Raw genomic sequence first — 17,644 nt, forward strand, 5'->3', positions numbered from 1 at the left:
ATTGCGGCCGCTTCTCGAGCAGTTCTCAGCTCAATCGCATCAGTTGAAATCGATACCGATCCCCAGTGATGGTTTCGCTTGGTTTTAATAGTTCATAATAAGTTCCAAAGCATGCAATCACTTGGAAATGGATTAGCGGGTAACTCCAAGTTCTTCTTGCCTTTGACACGGATCCTCATTGAGCAATGCCTCCAATTCAGCGTCTTCGAAGGTTTTTGGCCTTCCTTCACCCGGACGGTCGACCACATTAAAATGCATTCCCATGGCAGCCGGTTCTACGTTACCGGAATGACTCGGGTTTTCCTTCCCAACCATGGGCTGCCGCCCCAGTACACTAGCCCTGTCTAGTGAAACCCATATCATCCCACCTCTTACGTCACAGGAGCAAACTCCCGCAGCAATCCTGCTCCAAATACTTCTCCTCAGAGCTGGAGTCGAATCCAACCCTGGGCCAGAAGTATTCTACTGCTGCGTCTGCCATAAACGCCTCCACCCGAACTCCACTTCGGTTAGGTGCAATAAGTGCAACGGGTGGAGCCACCTTAAGACCTGTTCAGGCCTTAAGTCGCACAGGGAGTGGTCCACACGGTATGTGGCCACGTGTTGCTCCCGCCAACAGGCGTCTGATGCCTCCACGGCGACTACACCCCCTGATAGGCCGGCATTACCAACCGCCACCACAACCCATACCTCCACGGTGAGGAGCCTATCGGAGCAACACAACTCCCCTTCAACCCCTCCCCTTCCTTCCTGCTCCAACCCCAGTGCGGGGACAAACCAGCAACTCCTGGTCCCCCGTACCGTCTGTTCCGTGTGTCAGACCGCAATACCTCGGAATCTGGTATCAGTCCAATGCAATTCCTGCAGTGGCTGGTGCCATTTTCGGAGATGTTCCGGCCTGCGCACCACCCGTGAGTGGACAACTGACTACGTTGCCCCCTGCTGCAGAGCTCTGCACCCACTACCGCCCCCGGAGGCGCGGCCGCCCACCACCATCAGGCCGCAACAACAACAGTGGATTGCGCAGCAGGTCCAACGTAGACAACCCCACGCGTCCCTCACCCCTCGGATTACACAGACCTCACCGAGAAGCTTTAAGCTTCTCCAGTTTAACTGCAACGGACTTACGAGTAAGGTCGACGAGATAGTTGACTTTATGAGCCGGCACAGTATTAAGATAGCTGCGGTCCAAGAAACAAAGTTGCACGCCAGGTCATCTCTGATCAGCAGGGATGGCTACAACGTGCACAGACACGATCGCGAGCGAGACAATGGTGGTGGCCTAGCGTTTATAGTCCACCACACAGTGCAGTATCGTCTCATTGATGAAGGAATCGACCGCAGGGACAGCACCTTAGAATGTCAAGGCATAGCTGTCCGGTCAGGCGATTCCGAGCTCGAAATTTTTAACGTATATATACCCCCTGTCACCTGCTGCCCGGCAGGATATCACCCTGATATAGGTGCGCTCATCAGAGGTGAAAACCGATTGGTTGTAGGTGACTTTAATGCGCATCACGATCTTTGGCATTCAAGCCTGTCAAATGATCGTAGGCGACAGCAATTGGCAGAGCAGATAGACGACTCGACATTCAGCACTGTGAACGACGACTCCCCCACCAGGGTAGTGGGCAATTGCAGCAGCTCGCCTGACCTAACAATAGCTAGCGCAGGTCTGATAAATAGCATAACGTGGCGACCTATGCTATCGCTTGCATCAGACCACTTCCCCATTATCGTCTCGATTGAGAGACCTGCCGACTTCGTTTCCGCGAATCACCGGTCCTATTTTAACTTTAAAAAAGCTAATTGGGCCGGCTTCACGGAATTCACCGAGGACACCTTCGCCGCTCTTACCATCCCCACTGATGTGAGCGTGGGCGAACGCGCATTCCGCAAGGTGCTCACAGCTGCTGCGGCTCGCTTCATCCCAGCTGGAAGTTATAAGGATATCCGTCCTCATTTCCCAGCAGAAGCAGCCAGTTTAGCGAACGAGCGTGACCACCTACGCCAGGCCGATCCCGGGGATCCCCGCATAAGGGATCTCAATTTGGAGATCCGGCAACTGGTAAATCAACATAAGCGGACTAAATGGGTTGAGCACCTGAAGACTTGTAACCTCACCTCTGGGGTGAGTAAGCTCTGGTCCACCGTTAGGTCCCTGTCGAACCCGACGAAACACAACGACAAGGTGGCTATCACCTTCAACGGTTGTACTTCGTCGGACCCGAAGAGATGCGCGAGCTATTTTAGCCGGCTGTTCATACTGCATCCTCCGGGCGACAGAACCAAACGTCGTGTTACCAGAAGGCTGCATAAACTGACGAACGACAGTGCGCCACTTACTTTCTCCGGTGATGAGGTTCAGGGGGCCATCAACAAGTCGAAATCATCGAAAGCCATTGGGCCTGACGGTTTAAACGCGCTGATGCTGAAGCATCTGGGACCCCTGGGAGTAGGATACCTCACAAGGGTCTTCAATTTGTCCCTGGCCACTCTCATCATCCCTGACAAGTGGAAAGCAGGGAGAGTGGTCCCACTACTGAAACCTGGGAAACCCGCCAACCAAGGGGAGTCTTATCGGCCGATAACTCTCCTTTCCCCAGTAGTGAAGACACTTGAAGCCCTCCTACTCCCTCTCTACACGACACACCTGGCCCCAGGCCCACATCAGCACGGTTTCCGACGAGTGCACAGCACCACCACTGCACTCACCGCCATAAACGCCCAGATAAATCGCGGGCTTAACCAAAACCGCCCCTGCGAGAGGACTGTCCTAGTAGCGTTGGACTTGAAAAAGGCTTTCGATACAGTCAGCCATTCCACGCTACTAGATGACATTTATCAGTCGACACTCCCGCCAGGGCTGAAGAGGTGGTCCGCGAACTACCTGAGCGGTCGGCACTCGTCAGTGATTTTTCGAGATCAAATGTCAAAGCAGAGGAAGATTAAGCAAGGTGTACCGCAGGGTGGTGTCCTTTCACCCTTGCTTTTTAACTTCTACATCTCGAAGCTCCCCCAACCACCAGCGGGAGTTTCCCTGATCTCATACGCTGACGACTACACGATCATGGCGTCGGGCAATGACATCGATGGCCTGTGTTCCAAAGTGAACAACTACCTCACCGACCTTTCTCGCTTTTTCACTGCGAGGAATCTCCAACTTTCCCCCACCAAGTCCACGGCGACCCTCTTTACCACCTGGACAAAGGAGGTCAAGCTGTCCCTTAAGGTAAAAGTCGATGATACACCAATTCCGACGGTAAATAACCCCAAAATTTTGGGCGTAATCTTTGACAGCTTGCTCTCCTTCTCTGCGCATACAATTGCCACTAAAGTCCAAAATCGCAACAAGGTCCTCAAATCGCTGGCCGGCAGCACTTGGGGCAAAGACAAAGAACTGTTGCTTTCGACATTTAAGGCAATTGGCCGGCCGGTTCTAAACTATGCTGCGCCTGTCTGGTCGCCTGGAACTAGTGATTCGCAGTGGACAAAGCTTCAGACATGTCAAAATACCGCCATTCGGACAGCGACCGGGTGCCTCCTGATGTCACCCATCCAACATCTACACAACAAACTGCTCAGCAAGCAGTTCCTGCTGGGATGTTACCGCAGGTTTCACCCCTGCAGACACTTGCTTGAGCCTGAGCCGCCTCCCAGACACGTCAGGAGACATCTCCTAGACTACGCTGACGAAATCCAAGACAAAACTGACCGCAACCTACTGGACCGGACAGTATTTAGACAGTCAATAAACGACATTCACCGGGAGACCGTTACCACCTTCATGAACTCCCGTCCTGTGAATGCCGTAATCGGAGTCCAACCACCACCTATTGCAGATGAAGAGCTCCAGCTTCCCCGCGAGACTCGTGTAACACTGGCACAACTACGTTCTGGATACTGTAGCAGGTAAAACTCCTACATATCCAGAATCGACCCCGACATACCAAACACATGTCCGGCATGTGAAGGTGCCCCGCACGACACTAACCACCTCTTCACATGCCCTCTAAAACCGACTCATCTAACACCCCTCTCCCTCTGGACCCAACCTGTCGAAACAGCATGTTTCCTGGGCCTACCCCTAGATGAGCTAGACGAAGACGAACGATGATGTGCCTACACTGACAGGGCTACCTATGCTGTTAAAACAACAGCAATAGGAATCGCCAGAACACGCGAGTTGCTAAGTCTAGATATTGGGTATCCAGTCTTAAGTTAAGCGTGTGAGCATGTAAACGAATAGTATGGTAATAAAGTGATTCAATAAAGCAAGCAAGTTTTGTTAGCATTAATTTGTGGCTTTTATTTAGCAATCCAGGGATTATTTGGATAAAAACGTAACAAATTCATACCAATAATATAGGTGAAGTACTATTAAAGAACTACAGGGTCCGACATATAACTTTACGGAATTAAAAATGCTATAAAAAAAAAACTACTCAATATTTTTTGGGCACTTTTGGACTTTGTACGGCGTCATACCAAGGTCTTTACGCAAAATTTGTCTCAATGATGTCTCCGAAATGTCCAATTGTTGAGAACGACGGTGAACTGATGTTCCTGGTGATTCACGAACACTCTCGGCCACAGCAGCAATATTTTCGGGTGTACGCACGGTTTTTGGTCGGTCACGCGTGTGTTTGTCAATAAGCAACCCAGTTTCTCTTACTTTTTTGGCAAAGTAACGCACATACGCTTCATTCGGTGCTTTTCTTCTTCCCATTGCCGTACGTAATTTTCGTACAAATTCTGCAACATTACCATGATTTTCAAAGTAATGTCGCAATATTTCCCAGCGTTCTTTGAGCGTATACACAACCATTTTCGTTCAGCGGAGGAATAAAACTAATTTTCTGTCAAATCAGATGACAGCTAAGTGTTACCATTCTTCAAATAATACCTAGTTAAAATCCGTTACGATAGATGGCGGGCCCTTTATTACTCTGTTCTACAAAGGCAATAAGTATTTATTTATATAAAATTAGCGTACAACATAAATCTTATAAGCTACTTATGTTAGGAGGGGAGCTATGGCAGTTGGTCCTTAAGCACGATAATTTCATACACATTTTCACTAATTATATGAATTTTATTTTAGATCCTATGATAAAGATTGGTTCTTTTAAGGAATGTAGTTGTTAGCGATAAGAAGATGAGTAACTGTGATTATGATATCTGTGTTGTAAGTACAGTGTACAGTGAACAGTTGGGCTTGTGTTATTCATAAGATGGCCGTGTGTTATTTTCGTGTGTCCTTACGTTCGAATTTTATAATGTCAAGTTGTGTATGTGTTTTTTTAGTTTTTTGTAGGAAGTTTGTTATGTGGGGCTTTGTGTAGTTAATATGTTTATACCAGTCATTGGTAAGGTTCCATCCGAGGTGTTGTTGGTGGTGGAAATGCTGTTTAATATGATTTTTGATATCTAGTAAGTTGGAGCGGTCTGTGCGAGTAACTGACTTTAATAAGCTTGTTTGTCGGATTCGTCGGCGAAGTTGTTTCCAACAGTATTATTGTGGCCAGGCACCCATACTAAAATAATTATTTATTTTTAATATCACGCAATACTACCCATATTTAAACAAATTATTCATTTTGGCTAAGGAATTAAGAGCGGAGAGTGAGTCTGAGCATATAGCAACCTATCACACGTTTGTGAAAATTCTGTGAATGGCTTGGTAATATTGTGATTTGTAAGATTAAAACTAAACAAACTAATGCAAAAGAAGTGCCGCGTGTCAAACTGTTAAAGAACAAATGAATATAAAGCCTCCAAACGCTGTGGCTAGAAAGTATGTATGTATGAGTATAAATTATTGTGTTTGGTTGTTTCCATTCCTTTCGCCTATTCTTCTTCTTCACTACAATGTAATTCCCCTTGCTTTAGTTTGTTTATTAATGGACTCCTTCAACACGGCGAATTCTGAAGTCGCAATTCTCTATCATTCTTGAGGATCCGTATTTTATAAAGTTCAAGTACTTTTTCATATCCGATCAAAATACGCTTTGGTATATTAGTATGGAGTTGTCGAATGTCATAGTAAGTCATTCTGTTTGCTTCGACTGGTAGGCTATCCACCATTTTCTTGATTGCTCATATTTTGATTACGCCTTGGATTTTAAGTTCCTTCCGCCTTGGATAAACCTATTAACTCACGTGAAAAAATGACACCTTGCTGCATTTTATCAATACGTCAGATGTTGTTGTATTAGTAAGAGAAGCCTCGTCAGTGTAGAGTATATCATCGGTCGTCTTCGTCAGGCTCATATAAAGGTAGGCCCAGGAAACATGCTGTTTCGACAAGTTGGGGCCCAGAAGGAGAGAGGTGTTAAATGAGTGGGTTTTAAAGAGCATATGAAAAGGTGGTTAGTTTCGTGCGTGGTGCCTTCACATACCGGACATACATATGTTTTGTATGTCGAGGTCAATTCCTTGACAGGAAAGGTATTGGTGTGTTGTATTGGGGACATCAGGAGGCAGCCTGTCGCGGTCCGAATGGCCGTGTTTTGGCATGTCTGGAGCTTTTTCCACTGCGTGTCACTAGTTCCAGACGACCGGACAGACGCAGCATAGTTTCGAACCGGCCGGCCAATTGCCTTAAATGTCGATAGCAACATTTTCTTGTCTTTGCCCCAAATGCTGCCAGCAAGCGATTTGAGGACCTTGATGCCATTTTGGACTTAAGTGGCACTTGCGGTTGTGAAGCAAACTGTCGAAGGTTACACCCAAAATTTTGGTATTGTTTACCGTCGGAATTGGTGTGTCATCGACTTTTACCTTGAGGGACAGTTTGACCTCTTTTGTCCAGGTAGTAATGATGGTCTTCGTGGATTTAGCGGGGAAAGTTGGAGATTCCTCGCAGTGAAAAAGGGAGGGAGGTCGGTTGATCGCTTTGGAGCACAGGCCATCGATGTCATTGCCCGACGCCATTATCGCGCCATCGTCAGCGTATGTGACCAAGGAGCCTCCTTCTGGTGGCTGAGGAACCCCTTACTTAATCTTCCTCTGTTTAGATGTGTGATCACGAAAAATCACCGACGAGTGACGACCGCTCAGATAGTTGGCGGACCACCTCTTCAACTCTGGCGGGAGTGTCGACTGATAAATATCATCTAGTAGCGTGCAGTGGCTGACTTTTTCGAAAACCTTCTCAAGTCCAACGATACTAGGACAGTCCTCTCGCAGGGGCGGTTTTGGTTAAGCCCGCGGTTTATCTGGGCGTTTATGACGGTGAGTGCAGTGGTGGTGCTATGCACTCGTCGGAGGCCATGCTGGTATGAGGCTGGGGTGAGATGTTTCGTAAAGAGTGGGAGTAGAAGGACTTCAAGTGTCTTCACTACTGGGGAAAGGAGAGCTGACAGCCGATAAGATTCCCCTTGGTTTTCGGGTTTCCCAGGTTTCAGTAGTGGGACCACTCTCCCGGGTGTCCACTTGTCAGGGATAATGAGAGTGGCCAAGGACAGATTGAAGACCCTTGTCAAAAGTCCTACTCCCTATGTTCGCAGGTGTTTCAGCATCAGTGTGTTCAGTCCGTCAGGACCAATGGCTTTTGAAGATTGTGATTTGTTGATGGCCCCTGAACCTAATCTCTGAAGAAAGTAAGTGGCACACTATCGTTCCTCAATTTGTGCAGCCGACGAAGTGCAACCCTTAAAGGTGATGTCCTCCTTGTCGTTGTGCTTCGTCGGGTTGGAAAACATTTTGAGGTTTCTTTTCTTTTTTTCACGGAACGGAAATCTAAAGTATAATGAAAACAGAAAAAAAAGTTAAATTTCACGTTCACAATAGACCCCAAAACATACGTATGTATATAGAATTTTACAACAAGGACAAACATAGGATTCTGAATGTGAGTAAATGGACATTTAATAAATGCGGCACTATGAAGACATTTCGAAAAGACAACGTTCGAAAGTGCAAAATGCGGTATTTAAGGAAGACAATCTTCCCTTAAATAATGGAAATGTTTTTATGATTTGTTTCTTAGCTTTTAAAAAGAAACCATTATATGGACCACCCTGATCATGTTTTGAATACCATGTGATCCAAATCGGGTAGGTAATACGACTTTTCGAAATACCGGCGTCAGTTTTAGTGTTTTTTCATATAACATGCTGAAATCTGCAAGAATTTGAGCTCATCCCACCAACTGGTTTTCCAGTTTTAGATGTTTTTATATACTTTAAATCAAGCAATTACTTTTGATTTAGATTTGTTTTCCATGAAAACCTTGTTTTGCACATTTTATTGCCTATATTTAAATTTAAAGAAATCAATAGATATATTTAAGAAGGTTTTAAAGATTCTATGTAATAACATCTTTGTTTTTATTCACAGATTATTTTCGTGGAAAGAATGTATAGTAAAGTATTTAAATTTCATACTTTGGCTGGTAGCACTACTCAGGTATTTGGGCCATTTCCCATACGAACTGAAATACCAGGGAAGATGGTCTGATACGTTGTTATATGATTATGCCTCTAAGTAATCGGATGAGTTAGTTAAGTATTATGAGTGTCATCTACAAATGAAGCGACTTTCTGGATTCATTATTACCAAGCAAACAAATTAGATAAATCGAAAAGCGAAAACCGGTATACGGACAGTAATTGTTATGACGGGAAGTATGCTATTAAATGCACGAAAACTTGGAGTAAAAGCAAATAGAACGGAAGTTTCCAAAACATCTACGGATACTTATAAACATTGCAATTGTTTCTGTGATAATCCAAGACATCTAACCTTGCCGTTAAATCCACTAATATTGCATAAAAGTAAGAGAGATACACTACATGATAAATGGCAGCGATCAATTCAGCGGCACTTTGGGACTATCAGCTCATATGTGACACACAATTTTCTTTGTTGTCTAAGAAAAACCACAAAAAAAAGTATCAGTACTGCCGAATGGACACAACATGAAGAGAGTGGCACTAATAACCCTGAAGTACTGCACAACTATCAAATTTTCAAACTCTCGACAGAGTCAACTAAAGCATGTAATAAAAACGCAAAATCAAATCGTTTTGACGAAAGCAGTAGCTACAATAGGTTTCACAGATTTGAGACTTCAATACAAAATGATAGTATCGATGCAAATAACCACATTTGTGCCAGCGAATTGTCTTCAGGTGATTTTCACTTAATTTTATATGTTTCGTCTATTTTGGGTAAAGCTACATGCAGCAGCAATGAATCTGCCATCATTAGCAGTGTAAAGTCAAAAAAAAAACGCAGGCTCACCTCCCAAATGCACATAAATTCGATTCAGTATATAATCTTAATATTGCTATTGTCACTGTCACAAGTTCGTTGGACCAACTCTTTACTCCTTTTTGAACCAAAATATCATAGAATTACTGATGGTGACTTCGTTTCTGTTGGTGTCAATAATAAATCACATATAAATGCTAACATTGCGGGTGGTAGCAATAATTCGATTGGGACGAAAGCGTCGTCTGGGATGATAGATACTGGTGGCGATGATTCAGGGGTTAATGGGGGAGCGTCACCCGTCGCCAATGGTTACATGGATAAGATGTACAATTTAGAACGAAGTGTTGCAGCTGTTCTTATAAAAGTTGCGTATGGAACAACGTCAACAACTAAGCGTAGTATTCCAGACAGTAGTCACGTTCCAAAATTAACAACTATTGCCACTCCACTCTTGACAACTCTACGGTAAGCTTTTATTATGCAGTGTATATATATATTTATTAGACTTATTAGTTCGTAAAATTGTTTTTATTTTCGTAGGTATGCCGAAAAGTCCTCGCACCAGCAACAAATAAACCTTCATCATCGAAACTACGAATTAGATTTGGAACGTGACCATGCCTTGCCTACGTCGGCGCCGAACGCCGATATATTAAAAAGTAATAGTAACCCAACGTATCCGAATCCGAACAGGCATCACAATCATGAACGACATTGGCATATAATGAATTCCACGCCTTTACCTTCATGTAAATTTTTGTAAACATATGACTATTTTGCATATACGGCATTCTAGCGTTTTTTATTATTTTTATTCGTTCCATTTACAGCACCGAATATCCTGAAGAAAAATAATGGTCAATTGCCCACAATATCCATGTACCCCGGTGACATTCCTTCATATTCGCCACCAGCCCGTTCATTTTTTACACCACCTTTACCACCAGAATATCAGAATCCATTTGCGGATAAACCAACATTACGCGGCACAAATAATGAGGGCGTTCTTTCTAACACAGGTACTTACATAAACAGGCGTCCAATACCACCCCCGAGTTTGATGCCTGGCCATGAACGCATTCCGTTTCGTCCACCAGATTTAGCAGCATCAACTGGCGGTAGCTCCGAAGATGGATTGATCCCCGTTGTGTCCACTGCTGATAGTGGTGGCGCTACCAACATACCTCTTGTTCCAATTACGGAACCAGATCGTAAAAAAGCTCTAAACACTCCTTCGCAAAGCAGCGGCGGTTATGGTACACCGAATGCCGGCACTTCCAATGTTGGTAATAGTAAAAATGTTTATGATAGCGCTGGTTCACAAGAGGTTCCATTGCAAATTGGCAAATCGCCGCAACAACACCGCACAAAACAGGAAGTTTTGCCAAGCATAATTCGAATTTTAAGTGGCTCCAATGGTAATAAAGGTGAAATACCAGAGGTACTCCTAAAACAGGCCACTACTCATCCGTTTCATGATCACAGTCAACCACCATCGTCACCAGTAATGCTTTTAGATGGGGGTAATACGGCCCAACAAGTTGAAAGTAGTGAAGATAGCGAAATGTCAGGTGGCTCAAATATAAACCAAAGCAAAACCAGTCTCGCTGAGAGTAGCGGATCGGAAATATATGATGCGAAAAGGATTGAAACAGCTCAAAATAAATCGTCCGGCAAGCCGAATTCCTACGGTAACCACTCATATGGTGGAACAAATGGCAGTAAAATGAGCACTCAAGGTAGCAGCTCTACTCCGGCAACAGGAATTGCAACAGACGAGGAACTGGGAACGGTTGCAGGAGCTTCTTCTGTCATCTCAACGTCATCAACAGTGAGAAGTGCGACTATAGCTAAGAGTACTACTTTGTCAGCAACAGTTGCCAGCGGAAATATCGGCAGTGGTTCTAGATCCTCGATATCGTCTTCAACAGCTGCTGCCGCATCCTCACAGTCTACCTGGGATGTTGCATGGAACATTCATGTTTACTTTTCGGTTGTATTGTTCACAATTTTGGCAGTTTACTCCTTATATAAAGTGCTCACTTATAATAAGTTGACACATCTTTTTTCACAATCATATTTCTTGTGCATTCATCTAGTTTTGATTGTGACATGTTCAACACGAATTTTTTATTTGTGTTATGATGCCTACAATATTCATGCTACATTCAATTTGTTCGTTTCTGAGTTATTACTTAACCTACCGGCAACGTTATTGACCATTTCTTTTTCAATACTCATATTATATCTATTTGTGAAAGCATTGAACCATAAAAACAATCGATACTCGGCACTCATACGCCCCCTAACCGTTGTGGTGGGCTGTGGTGTGCACGTGGTGCTCTGCATTACACTGCATTATGTCGAATCGTACACCCTACAAAATCAACAACAGCAGCACTTGTTATACCAACAACAACAGCAACAGCTTCTTTATCGGCGGCAACAGCAACAACAGTTTTTGCACCAACTCCAGCAGAAGCAATTCATTGCTGCAGAATCAACTAATTTGTTAGCGTTAGCAACTGTCGACAAGGCAAATTCTGCTCTTCTGCTGCAATCCGCTGCGGCGACGACATCTAGTTTGGTAAGTGGTGCGTCACCGCCAAGAGTTCTTTCACTAATATGTCAGATAATTTACATATTTGTGTGTATGTTTCTTGGGTTGTTGTACCTTTATTTGTATCGTGTTTTGAAACGAATACTTCGCAGTAAATCTCAGAATTATATACACGGATATCAGAATCTATCATATGCTATACATGTCACTATAGCAACTGCTTTACTGTTTGTTCTCCTCGCTGCTTTGCAAATATTTGGCGCCATTAGCATATCCACCACGCGACCTCTTATACAGCAATTAACTGCAGAGATTGATTGGTTGCAATGGGGTTATCAGTTCTCTTTGCGGTTGATAGAAATTGCCATAATTACATTACTTTCGTGGGTTGCCGGTTTGAAGACTAGCGGGGGCAGTAGTAGTGGAGCAGCTACTACTTTAGCAGCTAATGGCAATGCGCGTTATGGCGTAGCCAGTGCAAATGGAGGTGGTAATGTATTTGACAATGATACAGTTAATCGGGAGAAATTTACGCACCATCACTTTCACCACAATCATTCAAATGTGACTGGTTTCTTTTTGCCGTGTACGTCCAGCTCTAGCCAAGAGCAGTTTGACACAGACTATCCAGCCGTGTGTAATGCAAATACAAATCTTCATACGTACACAATGCGCACTGGTAAACTAATATACGACGATAGTTATGCACTGAATTCTCTTTCACGTAACGGAAAATCGCAACGGACGGGATTAGGTAACAGCGTAATTTCCACTAGTTCAGCTAGCACACGTGTTGCAGGTGAATTTCAGTTGCAAACACACCCAACATATCAGCGACCATACGATTCAGGGTCCCTCAATAGTGCCGTGGCGAAGCATAATGCTAGCGAGTACGGCACGCGGAGAACACTGGCTAGTGGCGGCGGACGTTATTGTCATGATGTACCCCAATATGCAGATTACTTAATGGATGCTACCACCGATCACTATGAAAATCCGAATTTTGATCTTTGTGGTTCTGGGTTTTGTATAGACTCGGAGAATCCAAATGGAGCAAAAAAATTTACAAAAACTTCAACTACTTCGACAACGGCTAGTAGTAGTGGTGGGTCAGGTTCTTCTGCAGCATCACAAAAGCAGATGTTACTCCTGCAGAATGACAATTGTTATTCAGAACCTTTACAACCTTCTCACACATCCACTTGCAATTTCAGTAATCTTGAAAGACCACACTTGGGAGGCGGTGAATCTGGATACCCATCGGATTGTTGGTCAGAGTCTCATGCTGGTCAGCCCCATTCTCAGTTTGCCGATAGTCACAAGAGTAAACGAGAAAAAAAGATTCATACAACTCTAGACCGCAGTGCTTACGAGAAGCCAGAGCGGCGTAGTTCGAATTCTACGCATTCCTGTGCATCTAGCACAGGTCGCTATGGTGGTTACAATTCCTTCGACCGGGGCATCTACAACGGGGTTCGAAAAAGTGGCACATTAAACAATATTGTTGTTAGTGGTAATGGTGGCGGTCACGTGGCCGGGGTAGGCATTATGCATGGTCGAAATTCGTCCTCATCTTCAGCTACTTCATCGAATGTTTCAACTCAACGTGCATCTGCTTCACAGACGTTAGCTCAAGCGTCAGAACGGCCCCATCAACAACAGCAAGTTGGTGTTCGGGGAAACAACATAAGTTTAACAAGTGAACAAGATCGTGACCATGACCGCGATCGTGAAGACGAGCACCTGTTTAAACGTTCATCTCTTGATCGAAGCAATACCCAGCAGCAGAACTACCCGCAGCTCAAGCAGAAAAACCCCGATGATGACATGATGTTATCAGGTTGTAATGTAGAGCGCACTAATTTAATCAGTAATGAAGATGGTTCTTGTATTACGACTAGTAGCAATACTTCATCTATTTGCGGAGGCCGCAGCCAACTGAATGATACCAATGCCGCAAACCCTAATACAGAAAACTACTTGTTCGGTAACACCCATTTAAAAAATAACATACATTCCACTTCCAGCTCTTATAACACATCTGTTAGCTCGATGATTGCCTCAGAAAATGCTGGCAACCGTGGCAATGATACTGCAATGATTGTCGCCGAACACGGGTTTGTACGCTTTCGTGCTATTGACGACATGAACAATGCACAGGGTATAGGTATACATAACGCCTCGGTTCGCAACTAAAGTCATAGATGAAATTCCGTCGCTATTAGTTTTAAGTTACTTGTTGCATATGTAATAAGGCAATCTTTTAATGATAATGGTTTTGGGAAATAAATTTTAAGTAATAAGGCTTAGGTAGATGTGTATAATTTTTCTTCTCATACTTATTATTAAGCTTTATATGTTCTCAAAATAAGTCAAAATCACGAATTCCGTAGTAAAGAATGAACTAAGTTACTGACGGCTTATACATTACTAATTATGATAGCCCTAAAACCACATTATTTCATTCGTTGCAACATGATCGAAAGCAAAAAAAAAACTATTTGTTAAACAAGTCTGGTATGTAGAAACAGTTGTAGGGTATGTTCGCTTCACTCAATAATTCCAAGAATATTGGGATCATATTACTTTTTTGATGGCCTATTGCTGATCAAATATGATTAGCTGTCGCAGTATTGCATTAGTTATTTCCCGTCGAACGTGTTTTTTATTTGAACCAATAACTTCGTTTCATCTGAAATCTATTTTATGCCAAAACTAATAAATGGGCAATTTTCAACTTCAAAATATTATAGTATTTTTTAAATAAAAAGGTGATTCTCTGAGTTTTATATCATTTTGTAATATATGTATTGTTTTTTTTTGTATCGGGTGCATTTTTGGGAAAACTGCCACTTAATGACATTTTAAAATAGGTTAATATAGGAACCGAAAAAAAATGCATCAATGTGCAAGAATTAAATAGAATTTTTGTACTTTTAGCAAATATTTTTTTATTGAACTAAAAAGCGACATATTGTACATAACAAATCAATGTAAGAAATGGAAGCGACTTGTTTCTTTTCTACATTGTTTGGGATAAGTGTACGAGTAATTAAACAAGTGTGAGATCTATGTATATTTACTTTTGCTTTTTGTATTATTTATAAAATATAATTTTTTTAAGTCGAATTTCTTCGTGGAAGTCGGGCATAATGTTAAAAGGGTTAGATATATACTTATAAATACAACCCTCTTCTTAAAAATCCATTTTCTATTGGTTTCACTTCTCTTAAGTATTTACCAATCACTTCAATTTATTCATTTCAAAATACTTTACTCATTAGGGCTTTCTAACGAAAGGAACTACTTCTTCGAGGGCATTGTAAATCAAATTCGAAAGTATAGTGGAGTTAATTAACATAAAAGTTGTATATTAGAATATTTTGCTATTTGATTGTACCATATCTTGTGAATAAAAAGAGTGTTAACTTCCGTTCATCAAACAATATTAAAAAAAGGCCACTACGGTTGTCATAGTTAAACTTACGCAATTTAGCATAAAAATACTTCATAATTTATTAACGCAACCCTTCAAAAATAAGTGAAAACCTACAAAATATGTAAGCACTCTAAAAGCTCCAATTACATTCATTCACAGTACATTTATAAAAACATGAATGAAACCAGAAATAGGGATGAGATTTGAATATTCATTTAAAGTGTTATTGTTAATCTAAAAAAAAAAAAAACAAAAAAAAATAATAATAATAATAATAATGACGCCCCTAAAATAATAATAAGACAAATATCACAAATACATATTGTAATATTGTGTACATGTGGATGTAGTTAGACAAACTTCCATACATAGCTAGTGCTACTCGTATGATATGACGACGAAATTTTGCAATTTACCAGGCTAAATAAAGTTTTCGGTGGTTTCCACTTTGTGTTTGTTTTTTAAGTTGAATAAGTTCAATGTAGATGAATTTATTATTTCGGTTATACAATATCTGTGCCGATGCATGGTAAAGGCAGTAACAATAGTATTATGAAAAGGAAAATGAACAAAGAAGATAAAATTGGAACTGATTAATTAAGGGGTTTAAATTGCTTTGCCGCATGTAATATAGAAAACTCTAATTTACAGAGATCTGCATATACGCCTTCTGGGACATTTATTATTGATTTTTTTTATTAGAGATATGCACATGTGAATATAAGATTTAAAATTAATATAACCTTAGTGTACTGCATGTATAATATACCTACATGTTTATAAATTCAGATTTCAATTATCTTTAATTGTAAATTTAGTTAATAGCTTATTTTGAATGAACATAAAATAATTAGTAGCGCTACATATTTGCAAACATTATCATTAAGTGACCAAGCTTCGATCAGCCAAGCAAAAAAAAATCTCAAAAATATTTAAATAATTTTATATAAATAAATACGAAATAAAATTCCTTAATTATAGTACAGAATCTCTATTTAATTGCAATGAGTTATGAAAATTCTTCACTGTTTTGTGAAGGTGTTGTATTAAATTTAAAAAAAAACACTTTACTTAGGGAAGCGCGAAATAAATCGAATATTGCCTGTGGAAGTGTAATTAAAAGGAAAAGACCGTGCACGTCCGATTACAATTCAAAAAGTGACTTTATTTTACATGTTCTGTCCTTATATTAGGCCTAAAACTAAGATACAAGAAATAGCGGAAATGGAAGAACAGTATGTGGAGAGTTAGAGAGAGTATGCAGTTAAATAAATAGAAATAGGAAGAACGGAAAGTATAGCTGTAGAAATAGAGTCAATGCTCGGAAGTAAATAGAAACAGGTAAAGAAATAGCGACAGCGAGAAACAGTAAAGTATACTATATACTTATAAATATAAAATATAAAATAACTTAATATTAAGATTGAATACATTTTCATTATTTAAATTCAATATTATACTAATTTATTCTATTCTATTATTATTTAATTATTTTATTAGAATAGTTTGCCAGAATCTGGCTTAACACCGGCCACCTTGAAGGAATCCAACAGCCTTCAATTCTTGTTTTCCACCTGCAGCACGGCAAGTTTGTGGATAGGGCGTCGTACTTCACCCGACCTAGTGGTGATGTCTGCGACTCGAATTTTGCCGTCCGCTCCGGGAATGGTTGCGGTTACTCGACCGAACACCCAATGATGCGGTGGTACGTTGTCTTCGTGGACGACGACGAGTTGGCCTGGTTGGACGTTGGGCTGCGGGTGTACCCATTTGTTGCGCTGCTAAAGCTCCAGAAGGTAGCTCTTCGACCACGCGCGCCAAAATTGTTGCTTGAGAGAGCAAACAAGCTGCCATCTCTCTAAGCAGCGGCTGAGGTTGACGGGTACCTTCTCCGGTGGCAAAGCTCGCAAGGGGCAACCGATTAGTAGATGCGCCGGCGTTAGGGCCTCGCCGTCGTTGGGGTCGTTGCTGAGTGGTGCGAGCGGTCGGGAGTTCAGTACCGCTTATACTTCGGCGAGAAGCGTTGCGGTTTCTTCGGCGGTTAACAGCGCGTTGCCTACGGCGCGCACCAGCAGATGTTTGGCCGACTTCACTGCTGCTTCCAACAGGCCGCCGAAGTGGGGTGCCCTCGGAGGTATGAAGGCGAAGATGAATCCTTCGTCGGCGGCGTATTGGAGAATCTCCTCTTTCTGTGCCAGAAAGGCTTCCCGGAGTTCCCTCAGCTTCCTCTCTGCTCCCACAAAGTTCGTCGCGTTGTCGCAGTATATTTTGGCTGGCATCTCTCGGGGCCCAATGAACCTTATGAGAGCGAAAATAAATTTATCAGCAGTTAAATCAGTTACAAGTTCTAGATGAACTGCCTTTGAAGCGAAACACACGAAAATGGCAATATACATTTTCACGGGAGGGCGACCGCGAATTTT

The 17,644-nt window shown here is 42.3% G+C and overlaps 1 protein-coding gene across 2 annotated transcripts in view; it reads left to right on the top strand.

Annotated features, from left to right (window-relative positions):
• LOC128869149 (uncharacterized) overlaps positions 1–16,201 on the top strand; it is a 161,961-nt gene extending 145,760 nt beyond the window's left edge. Inside the window, exons 3-6 of one of the 2 annotated variants that reach the window (XM_054111642.1) lie at positions 8,344–9,687; positions 9,763–9,971; positions 10,053–10,241; positions 10,320–16,201. In XM_054111642.1, the coding sequence (XP_053967617.1) occupies positions 8,621–9,687; positions 9,763–9,971; positions 10,053–10,241; positions 10,320–13,978 (5,124 nt within the window). In that variant the 5' untranslated portion in view covers positions 8,344–8,620 and the 3' untranslated portion in view covers positions 13,979–16,201. Of the gene's footprint in view, positions 1–8,343; positions 9,688–9,762; positions 9,972–10,052 lie in introns of both variants that reach the window. The other variant, XM_054111641.1, reaches the window with a different exon arrangement.
• The last annotated feature ends 1,443 nt before the right edge of the window (positions 16,202–17,644 follow it).

Source organism: Anastrepha ludens, chromosome X (assembly GCF_028408465.1).
Source record: "Anastrepha ludens isolate Willacy chromosome X, idAnaLude1.1, whole genome shotgun sequence".
Taxonomy (NCBI): Eukaryota; Metazoa; Arthropoda; class Insecta; order Diptera; family Tephritidae; genus Anastrepha; species Anastrepha ludens.